Source organism: Haemaphysalis longicornis, unplaced genomic scaffold (genome assembly GCF_048455015.1).
Source record: "Haemaphysalis longicornis isolate Haplotype H1 unplaced genomic scaffold, Haemaphysalis longicornis Haplotype H1 scaffold_7, whole genome shotgun sequence".
NCBI classification, from domain to species: domain Eukaryota; kingdom Metazoa; phylum Arthropoda; class Arachnida; order Ixodida; family Ixodidae; genus Haemaphysalis; species Haemaphysalis longicornis.
Window position 1 is genome coordinate 147,551,732 of NW_027526422.1, and position 12,243 is coordinate 147,563,974.

At 44.6% G+C, this 12,243-nt stretch overlaps 1 protein-coding gene across 1 annotated transcript; it reads left to right on the top strand.

The window, feature by feature from the left end:
* Positions 1-1,708: 1,708 nt before the first annotated feature.
* LOC144146592 (uncharacterized) lies at positions 1,709-11,073 on the top strand. The gene is made up of 4 exons (XM_077678531.1): positions 1,709-1,916; positions 5,032-5,175; positions 6,851-8,068; positions 10,015-11,073. Exons 1-4 carry the CDS (start codon positions 1,709-1,711, stop codon positions 10,137-10,139), a joined length of 1,695 nt encoding a protein of 564 aa, XP_077534657.1. The 3' UTR covers positions 10,140-11,073.
* The last annotated feature ends 1,170 nt before the right edge of the window (positions 11,074-12,243 follow it).

Here is a 12,243-nt window from a genome sequence, read left to right on the forward strand (position 1 = left end):
TTTAATGTCAGTCCAGCGAATGTCACTCGTTTCACTTAATGCCATTTTCTTGACAAGCAGCTACACGGCCCAAATTATTGTCATTGGCAAAGGATGGCAGTTGCAATGGGTAAAAACTCGCGCAGAGAAAATATTTTAGTAAGCGCTTCAGTGTGAGGGGAACTGGGAGAAAGGAGCTCGAATACCTATACTCCACTTTTCCATGCACTTTAAGCAATGTTGCAGCAACATATAGAACACGATTCAACATGGTAGCGGGACTAGCAGTTTTCGTTTTTTACAACTCTATTCGCCTCGCTTCATATGAATAAAACACTGACTAAAAATTATCCGCATGTAAAAATATAATACTATTGACGGTTTGGTAATCTGTTTTGGGTGTGGACTCCCCGAGTGTCTAGTGTCGAGATAATACATTTGCTGGCAGAACGCAGTCGAATGGGTTCCGTATCCTCATTAGGTGCGTAATGTCATTTTGATCGAATGTCATTACATTTTCTCGTGTGGCATCAAACAAGTGTCATTTTGAACGAATGACATTCGATGGGAATGACATTAAATTTGCTGTGTGGCAGGGGTATAAGTCCCATCCGATTAAAGTATAGCTGCGATTCCATCCCATCAATTTTTGTTTGCTTTGAACTGTATTACGCTCAGGAAATTACAGCGAGTTTTAGATATTGGCGTCGACTTTCTTTACACGACGTTCTTGAATTTACTTGTTCACATTTTGCCCCAACTTTCCTTCATTCTCCTTTTATCAAAGAAGCGTTTAAAATGCAAACTTTCACAATGCACGCGCCATAGTTCTTCGCATTTTTAAATTATTTAAATCTACGCTGGACTTTTGAAAACATGCACTCATTCAATATTTGCATACATTTGCAATCGCCGGAAACCCGGGAATACACTCCATGTGTGCTGCTTCGCAGGACATTTTTCAACGTAAACGTCGGCTTTTCGGGAGAGGCAATAAAACGCAGCACAACAAACCGCCAACCACCCTGCAGTCACAGGCAGGAGCACAATAGAATGAGCTTCATTCTACGCACACGGTGAGCGTGCTGCACGAATGAAAAACCCCGAAACACTTGAACCCCTAACGTTTGCGTCCGTATTCACGCACGATGGCCTACACCTCTCACTAAAACAGTTCGCTTTATCGATGCTTTAAGAAGTGTAATTCTTCGCGGAAAAAAATTGAGTAAATTCGTCTGCTTGTTTATTAACGGAGCACAAGCAGTTGTTTTGTTGACGTTATAGGTAGCAAACATTAGAGTGGCCTCCTTTGATTTGATTGAAATTATTGATACAAACCAATAGTCCTTACAACACAACTTCGTGTGAGCTGAGGCCGTCATGGAAAATTTAGGGAGAGACCCCATAATTTTTGAAGGGAATCATTCAGAAATGAAAGCGTTGCCGAGCAAATTTCTGCTCCTGTTCCCTACAATGTTCAGGAATAGTAAGGTACCACTACAACAGGGTATACAAAATTAAACAGCTCTAGGACGCCGTACAGAAACCGACCTATGGTTATCTGTAGCTTCTATTCTTTTCGTAGGTATTCTTTTGAATCATTTCACCCTCCCTTAGTACCCACTTGATTGCTATTGAAATCGTTCACTATGTTGTATGGTCTCCCTAACCCTCTGTTTTTGTGTGTTTCGTCGTACAAGTTCGTTAGACAGGACCAGCCTGCGTGGCCATGGCGAAATGGTTCCTCGCCACCGGTGACATTCCTGTGGATCGCTGCTGGAGCCTTCTCCCATTGTTCATGATCTGTGCTCTTCTGGCGATGCTGATACCAAAGAATAGTGCTGTTTTCTACGTGGCCTTCATGGAAGAGTTCGGCGTGAGCCACCAGAGCGCCAGCTGGCCCTTGTCGCTCAATAATGTGATGACGCACATAGCGGGTGCGCATAATTACTTCACCTCTTAAATCACTAGAATACATTTGTCACCTTGCTGCCTGTTTCAGTGCCCAGATGTGGTGGAGTACCTGCACACATATTCTGTTTTCTCGGGATACCATCATTCACACTTTTTTTTACCTATAAGAAAAGTTTTACGTTTCACTACGCGAAGGTTGGCGTTCATTTTTCTAGTGAAATTGTGAATATTCTAGTGAAAAGGGGTGGTTCCATGCAGAACTGTTGAATTTTCACCTGTAACACGTATATTATTCAGCAGAGCAAATTTGAAGGAGAAGGTATAGACTGCGAAGAATAGCATCTAAAGGCAACAACAGCAGGGCTTAGTACTTTTGCATGCACAGATGCAAAACACCATACAGACATGGATTGCTCTCAGGTCCTTTATGATTTGTGTACGTCTTGTCATACTTCATATTTTTGTTTCAAATGCATTTCGTCCAAGCGTCATGATCACAACAGTACTGCCTTTGATCTCTCCTTATTCTTGTGCCATTCAGTAATTCTTTTTTTCATTGGGATCCCATTGGTTTGGTGTGGATCGAGAGAGCGATAGCTGCATGATCGCTTCTCACGTATCCTTGGACATGGGTCTAGCTGACCTGTGCCCTTTGAGTGGTCATTGTAAGGTCTGGGTTTGTCTTCCGCTCTGCAGAGTTCACTAGACGAGTAAAGTTCTCGGTGTGTCATTGTGGATAGTCCGTCCTGCTTCCAAAAGTGCATGTAGCCGGTTGCGACTCTGCTTTATCTCGTTTCTGCATTCGCAGGCTCATTGTGTGATGTTGAATTCCCCAGGCAGTAGTTGTTCCTTCGCATATCACGTGGTCTTCGGCCTTGAAATTTATTTGTATCCCGCCAGGTTGATCCCGTCGGCGGGTCATAATGTAAGCGGGGTGAGTTGTTTCGGACTCATAGGGCGTTGCAATTTGGGGTGACTCCATCCTTCGTCTTGGTAGAATTTGGGAATCATGCTTGGGTGGTTGACGCGGCGCCGCCAGCCTGTGAGTAACGGTAGTGGGCCCAACTCCTCCTAGACCCAGTAGGCCTGGCACGCACACACGTGCGGGGCGGGACGAAACTACAGTTATTTCCCGTTCCTTTGAAAGTAAGGCTTCAAAAATTGTTGAGGGTGGTGCTGGTCGCTTCTGGTGCGGCCGCTTTGGTTAACGAGTGAAATATCTTCGGAATGCTGTCTTGCTTCCTTGGGTAATACCACCAGCAGCGCCCTTTTTTGTTCAAAGTGACTCACCGGGTATGCCCAGCGCATACATGGTTGTTGGCATGAGTGCAAAAATAATTTGCGCGCAGCACATCATCCTTATAAATGGGCCATGGTTCTTCAGCCTTCATTCGTATGATGTTAATCGACCAAATTAGGGGGAATCCGCCAGGCAAAGTAGGTTCTTGCGAAGGAAAATTTGACACGCACCTCAATTTGAATATTTGACTTTGTATAAGCTAGCGTCTCATGACCAAGCTCCAAGTTTCGTGTGGCACTGGTGAGCCTTTCTTAATGTTGAGGAGGTCGGAAGCTTAATGTCGTATCCTGGCATTCGAATAGTCTCGGGAATCTTACTTGGTGTCGGTGATCATTTGTAGACCCTTCCGAGTTTTATGTGTTATGAGGACAGGTTAGGGCTCTCGCATTGCCTCTGATTCTCCTGATATTACCCCACAGATGTCCAGGGTGGTAATCGGTTCATAAGAGCAGTCAATCACCCCAACTACGGTATTGTGATTATTTTTTACTGTTTAGGGGTTCGTTTGCGCCACGCTGGGTTTTCTTCTGAGCGATCTTTCTAGTTATGTCGGTAAAGGGCCGAACTCGTCCAATGCCTAGTAGGCCTAAATCGCACTCACATGCGTGTCAGGACAAAACCGCTGGTATTGTCAGTTCCATTCAATGTAAGTCTTCCAAAATTTGCTTAGGATAGTCCTGGTCGCTTCCGGTGGGCGTAGTCACTTCCGGGGGGCCAGTTAGGGTAACGAACGAGTGGACGTTCTTATAAATGTTGCGCTACTGTCTTCGGCTATAACCGTACGCAGCTCCCACGCGCTCACCGCACCCACTGCTGCGTCTGTGTTATTAGACAGCTCCTAATGCCTTCCCCTGCGAGTTCATAAACAAGACGGAGGACGGAATGGAGCTAATAAACCCGCTCTCCAAACACTAAAGAGTAAGACCAAAGATACTGAGTAAAGTCAAAACTACACACCATTCTCTACATAGGGACCTTCACGCCCGGGACGGAATCCCCTGGGGACGATTGCAAGCCTACACATACCCTAACCTACAGAGGATCAGTCTTATATACACTCGAAAATTCAATATAAAAGCCTGTAATGTCAAAAGTTCTCAGTAATACAACACGTAAGACGGGAACGTTACTGTTGTGAAGTCGCATCAATAACTCGCAAATCACGCATGCTCTGGATGGCAGACCTGAACATATCTTACATGGGAACTCTCACTCCGCCTGATCAAATTGGCTGAAGAGAGGGCGAGGAAACGTGGATTCCTGAACCAGACAACCGCCTACTCTTCTTTTGCATTTAATAAAATCTCTTTTTATTTAAGTATAACTTTTCGCAATAACTTAATCTACCCAGCCGAACCACGCTAGAGCTGCATTAAAAGTACATAAATGGAGCAAAACAGCGTATAATGTCGGTTGTAACACGCACCTACATACATATATTTGCATAACCAAAATGTTTACACAATACTTTGAATTGCTCTAGTTAATAACTGGTTTCTCTCTGTTTTGAGGACGAAGGCGGTGGTTCTAAGGAATCGGAAAAACGTTCGTCAAAGATTAAACGTAATGCTCTGTAAGTTATGGTCGCAGACATCATGCAGTTCTGTTTTGTGTCAGGGTGCTAATTGCACACGGTACAAATAATAGATTCATTATTATTTTGAAAGAAACATTCTATATAACAAGTTATACAAAAGATACCACTGCCTCTGCAAAAACGATTGCGCCATGAAGTCATAGTTGTGATGAAAGCAATAGGCCTTCCCAAAATCAACACCACATCAACAACTGCAGTTTATTTTTCGAAGTTGCAATAAAAACATCGTGATTGCTTGCAGGCTGGTTGGTCTGGCTTCTTCAAGGCCGACTGAGGATCTACCAAATAGCAGTCCTCGGTAGCATGCTGAACTTCATGGCACTTATCGCGTCATCATTCGTGCCCAGTATTACTTGGATGTGCGTTACGTTGGGAATCGCGAGTGGTGAGTAGTCTTCGTAACCAGTCTCCATTAAGGAAATACTGCGGAAGCTTCGTGAACTTTACTTCCTGAGATAATATTGCTGTGGTTTTGGGTATTTTCGAACCGAGACTACACCGTCCCTGCGGCATTAATCCAAGAGGATAGCAGATAGGCAGTGGCGCCGTAAGTATAATTTTGGAGCAGTGGGCGTATGATCTTTTAGTTTGTGATGCGTATCGCGAAGAGCAGAAAATTGGCACCGTGTCTGCTCGCCACCCTGGATTCTCAAATGACAATAGCATTCTGCCGCCTTTTGAACGTAACTGGCCCTCCTGTCTCCCCGACCCATCCATCGGGCTATTTCCCCCAATTCCCGCTCCCCGCATCTTTTTATGCAACGGCAATTATCTTAATTAAAAGTAATCTTCCCGTGCTTGTGCTGCTCAGGCTTGCCCTTGTATTAGAGGGCACGACTTCCTCCATTTTATAACGTTGTTTTTTTCAGTTGCCACCGTAAAGAACCACCGATAAGAACGTTGCTTCTGTCGGTTAGTTATTGACATCTTGCTTTAAATATTCCTGGGGTTTCGTCGCTTCTGCCTACGATGAGGATGACCTATGCCAGTGCTTTTTGAATTTTAGAATGGTATAGTTAATGTGTACTTTTGTCAAATAGTTTCAACTTGTTTCCCGACGGATCAATCGACTTCCAGACAGACAGACTAACAGACAAATATTTGAGTTTAGGCAGCCTAAGCCCAGGCGACCGTTGTCGCAGCTATTGTAAGATCTTTAAATAATGAAGTAATTTGACATCTCAGCGAGCGGAACTGCATGAAACGCTTTTTTGTTACGTCCATAGCTCGAGATATGGTCATTACGTTGGTAGTCGGAACATAGCATTCGAAAAACTATCATTTTTAGAAGACGGCACTCAAAAATTCAACCCAACTTGACCAAATGCCATGCGAAATGTGATTTCATGACGTTCATTGGGTGTTAGAATAACTCGAAAGTTTGGGCGAAATGGTAGTTGATAGCAGGAAACAATTTCTACAGCGCAGAAGGCAGGAACGACGGGCAGATACAAGTCACAAGGAAAGGCGCTGGTGTTCAACTGCTGTACTTTTTGGAACAACACACATTTCTTTAGCGACACGTACCCGGGTAACCGCTACACAGCATGAAACCGGCCGTTACTGCACACAATAAAAGCCACCCTATGTTTATAAAAAAGCGCTAAGAGGAGAATAGAAGTAAAAGTGTTAATAATCCAGTCGAAGACACAACCGCTGAGAACAGATAACCTAGTCCCGCTGTTGACCGGCTAAGGCAAGGTATATAGGCATACATAAACAAGATGTTTCATTTCAGCCCTTCACCAAATTCTCTGGGCAGTTCATTTCTGCTTAGAAAAACAACCTTACCGGTATTGCAAACAGACGCCAGACTACAAACCATACAATGCGCGAAGAGCCAACGCGCGTTGTGTGGCCCGACGTAATGTGGTCTGTTCTGACACGACGTCATTCAGGCCGCTAAACGTGACAAATGAACGGTCACAAGTTTTATGCATAACGACGTTCGGAAGAATTGTAAGCTAGGGAACACTATTCATGCGCCGTTTTTTGGCTTGACCTAAAGAGCCGCTCATTCCAGTCCTGGTCACTGTGGTTATCCTTTATGCCTTTTGCAGGTGTAGGCGTTGGAATGAACTTACTCTGCCTCTCGATCTACGCCATGCTCTACTTCGACCGGTACCGTGCCACGGCGAGTGGATTCAAGTATGCTGGGACGTCGTTGGCACCTCTCATATTTCCCATGGTGCTTTCGGCTCTAATCCGACACTACCATCTTCAGGGAACGCTGCTCATTCTTTCTGCGTTTACATCGAACACGCTGCCCCTTACCATGTTGATGAAGAGCCCCAAGCCTATAACCTCATGCTTCTGGAAGAAACGTGGCAGCGGATCGAACCCGACTGATTGTGGAGGAACAAGAAAGAATTGTTCGGCTAGTGAAGGTTCAGGGACTATTGTCGCCGATTCGGGGTGTACAGTAAGAGCCGCCGTAGAAACCACCGGGATTTACACCTCCAATGGCGTTTCATTTACCGGAGGTGTCGCGGTTTCATCCACACTAGCCGAATATAAGTCCGAAGAAAAGAGCAAAGATGTCCCACAAATCATCAACAAAAAGTGCCATGACGAATACGCAGCCACTGTTTCAAAACCCCGACATGCAAATGCTACAACTCCTGCTGGAAAAACTAAGGAATTCGGCAGTCCCGGGCATGCCATATCGGGGTCGCCGTTGGAGAGCCCTTTCGCGGTGAAAATTGTGCAGAGCGATTACGCGAAAATCCCCAAAACACAAAACCAGTATGTTACCGGGCCGGCTGGGGGGCCTACGACAAGTAACAGCGAGTTACAAATTCGAGGCGATCGCAGCAAGACCTCTTTTTTCCGAAATCCTCTTCTATACATACTTGTGGCCACATTCACAATCGCTGACTACACATCGGTCACTTTTGAAGCAACAGTTCTGGATTACGCTCTGGACAAGGGTGTGGCGCGGAACAAGGCCGAACCCATAATTTCGTACGTGGCAGCATCTGAGATTGTAGGGCGTTTAGCGCTACCGTTTCTCTGGGAAAAAGCACGACTTAAGCAAACCGCCCTTTTAGTCATTTGTCTGCTTGCGCAGGCCGTGTCCTTCCTAGCGATGCCACACGCCACTACACCTGTGCAAATTGTCGCGGCTGCCATGGCAACGGGGTTACCCGCTGGCTGCGTGATCGCACTGAAACCGGTGTTATTCAGCAACACCTTTGGCGTGCAGAGACTCTCCATATGTATGGGCGTAATCGGAATTGCCTTGACGCCTGTCTCCTTGGCTGGACCGCTTCTCATCGGTGAGTTTGCGCCTCACTTTTAAAGACAAGAAAAATCAGGACACGTGAGCACTTCTTCGACTCTGTAAGGCGAAAGCAGTAATGTCCAATATAATACGGACAACCATCAAATTGAAAGCCGCTGATCCGCTGCGCCTGGAAGTGCGGCTTGGGTCCTTAAAAAGAGCTGCGCCGCTGGGCAGAAGCAACAGAACCCATCTTGTGCTAATATTCAACTGATTTAGCTAGGCGAGTCATTGAAGAGAGCGCTTTTAAACACGATAGTCTTTCTCCTGACACTCTCACGCGAACATTTTGCTCTCTCTATCTGTCTTTCCTTCGATTCAGCCGGCCGACCAAGGTTGAAAACATTATTCAGCGAAACATTTGTGGGGGCCAATTATTCTCCACATAATAAATCTAGAAAGATGTCCTGTATTTTTCCAAATTGTTCAGCAGAAATGTAATATAGGCTTACTTGAGGCAGAAAGTCGATGTATAACTGGTGTTTACAGTTTTCTTTTAGAGAGTAGACGTGTGCTTAACGTTTGCGAAAGAAAATAAAAAAACGTGTTTAAAGCAATGTTTTAACCCCAAACAACAAACAATGGTATCTACCGAACCTCGCAGTCGTGATTCAGTCCCTATGTAATACAGTCCCAACAAATGGAACGCCAGCCGCCGCTTACGCTGGAAAATTGAATATTGCAAACCTCTAATGCGTATACGGAGACAGGAGGAAAACACTATGAGAGGTGGAGGGACAAGACAGGAGAGGCAGTTATGCGGCAGGGGTAGCAGAAGAGTCAAGAGTTTCGACGTGATTTGGAGCAAAGTGAGCGGATACGCGGTCAATCTTTTAAGAGCCTATGCTCATTTCGATGACGTCGGTTCATTTGTTACGTTATGTCTAAATCTCCTGCTTCCTATGGAATTTTCGGTTTACTTCAGAAGCTCATCCTCAGGAACCACGTCATGCGTTTTTGCATATTGTAAATGACGTACCGTTTCCCCAATTGCAGGAGCCAACGGTGGCTCTTGCGGTGAAGCAGATATTTTACGCTTTCGCAATAATAAAAAGCGGGTCCCACCCTTAATTTCAATAACGAGCTTTCCAGAAGCGCAAAGAGTACACACTTTTTGGCATTGTTGTCAGGACGCGAAACGGAGGATGCAAGAAAGCTGCGATTCTTCCCGCGCAGAGCTTCACAACACATGATGGATTCTCTGTAGAGGCATGCAGATGATCTTCTTTAACAGTAGTGGATAACAAACTGAGGAATACAGACATTTGCTAAACTTGGTTAGGCTATACATGCAAGAGACTCCATCAAAAACGCTGCCGAGTAGAAAAATTTGTAGATGAAAGTTCTCCATAACATTAAGATAGAATCAACTGGAATTAACAAAAACACTTACCTAAAAACGCCCAAATACGTGTCCGCACGAAGAGACAATTTAGAAAAAATTAAACTGTACCAGTGCCGCATCAATGTATTTAGGTATTCATTCTCTCCCAATACAATTAACGATTGGAACGTTGTTCCGAATGAAATTGTGCGCTCACCGAATGTTTTGACTGCTCTTGAAAGGGCTTCCTGAATGCTAACATTTGATTTACTGCTTTTGACCGTATATTGTTGCTATGTTCTGAATTATGCTCGGTTGCTATGTTCTGCTGCGTTCTGATTACCGATACAAACCTGTGTTCCCATTCTATAGCTTGCATTTCTATGATTACATATTGTTTTCGTGATTAATAATTAACCCCCCTACAAAAATGCCCAACGGGCACTGAAGGTTTTTGGAATAAATAAATAAATAAATAAATAAATAAATAAGTAAATAAATAAATAAATAAATAAATAAATAAATAAATAAATAAATAAATAAATTCTTCGTCGAAAATAAAAAACAACCTAGCTTGCCTACACCGCCCTTACACTTTTGCTTTGTCTCTTTTTCAGGTGTCTTCCGCGACGGCATGGGGTCCTACGACAACTTGTACCGCATGATGTCTGCTCTCTGCATCACGTTTGCGCTCGCCGTGTTCGCTTTCGCACGGTTAAAAATGCCCTCAGCGAGGGAATGACAGCACCGACCACCTTCGACCCGTCCTTTCCCTCAACTTTCTTCGATTTTAGGGCCCGATTATGGAAACGCTTCCGAAAAGAATGGTTAGATGATACCACAAGATTCAAGATTGCTTGAGACGCCACCCAGGGCCAACAGCAGCGCAACAGCTCAATTAGAGCCGTCGTTTAAGTGCTTAGAACGTTTGTTCAAAAACGTTCTACGTACACACCCGGGAATTAAGTAGAAGTAAACTTGAAGCCAGAGCGAGTGATGAGAACAAGATATCCAGATGAGAACAAGACATCAAACTAAGCTTATCTTAGTTAAGTGACGCAGCCATCACCCGAATCATCTTCCAAAATCCTCTTTCCAAGCGACTCTACAGCTATATGTCATGCGGAAGAGCACTTGGGTGCAAACCTCGATACACCAGGAGTCCGGCTACCGGTTCCCCGTGAAGTAAACTGAGCGAGGCGTCAAGTAACGCACCAAATCCTCGTCTTCCTGTCATCGTGCAAGGGCCTTGCGAGAGCACATATTCCTTTATTAATTCCTAAAAGGAAATCGCATTACCTTTTTGAACCATCTAGGGAATTCACTGCCGTAATGACTGTTTCCTACTTATAAACATACTTGTCCTAGCCGTGGACGCATTCCAATTATGGCCTTAAAGGAAACTGCTGTTACATTTCCTTCCCTTCCGAACAAAGATTCTACAAACGTTGGCAAGTTGTGTGAACTTCTTTACTCCTTTCGGGCTAGCCTTCTACACGGCAAGATATATTCGAAGATTCTCAAGATCAGCGTACAAAGACAGCAGTCTTCATCGGCACGCATAATATCTCCTAAGGCTGCCTCACAACACTGTACGGTGTGCCTTGGTGCCGCCGTATTAAAGCAAGAAGACGTAGCAGCGGTTGCGTGAGCCGCTACCTGGTTGACACTAGGTGTGCAGGACTCTAGTTGTGGTCAGCAGCGATATTATGGAGTGTAGAGGAACCATTACAAGGCTAAAAGGCGACTGAAGTGCCTTTAAAATATTCTTATGTGAAAATAATAAAAAAAGAAAAAGGTGGAAGGCCTTTAATCTGTATGAAAAATAAATTCAAGCAGCGCGGGAAGCGTTCGGCGATGCTTCGATTCTGGAGGAGCCTATCTATCGCTTTGGTGTAAGTTGGATCACTTTCCTGGCCGCCATCAGGTTTTAGAGCTGTTTCCCAAGCCCTAATCGCCTACAGGGGGGTTTGACAGAGCCCATTACCGGTGCGACAAGCGTGCCGCTGCGTGATAATATTAACAAAGACAACAATAATATTTATATAATAAAAATAATAATAGTAATATAACAATGCAGTAATAGTACTGTAGTCAGACGAGAACCGGCGTATTCAGCATGGTATTGCCGAGGGCAATAGTACTGTAGTGAATAAGACTAACCATGTCAACCAAAAAACATCAGCGTCGTCATTACTCAGTATGATTCATGTCGACCAGTCTGTGCAGCGTCAGGACCAGAATGAAGAAATTAGGGAATCCACATCGTTGTCTGTATACCTACGCGCTTCCCTGGAACTGTTTCGGCCTGCTCGTTGCCGCTTAGGCCATACAAGGTTCCTAAGCTCTCACCTGCAGGACAACCTTCGCCAATAAATGTCTATTCGGTAGCTATATATTCAACAATAAATCAATTTACTTCCACTGGCCAGGAACAACGGTGAAGATTGAGTGCTAGTACATTACGAAATGGACGCGAAATGTAATACAGTGACATGACGCATAACACCAGGATTACTAAAAGAAGTACTACAGCGACACAGTCACGATTGTAATCGCAACAGTGACTTCCCACTTACTGCTGGTAACAATAAGAAGCAAATAACGCACTGCGCAAGTAAAAAGCATAAACTACCAAAACGTTCTCTGGTAAGGACACCTACTGGTACGAACAAGAAGCTGAGAAGGATGATATAGCGGGCAAAAAAAAAACAGTGGGATGAATAGCAAGGGTCGATTGATTGTAGGATTTAACGCGCCGACGCAACGCAGGCGATGAGGCGCGCCGTAGTGGAGGGCTCCGGATTAATTTTGACCACCTGGGGATCTTTAACGTGCGCCGAAAT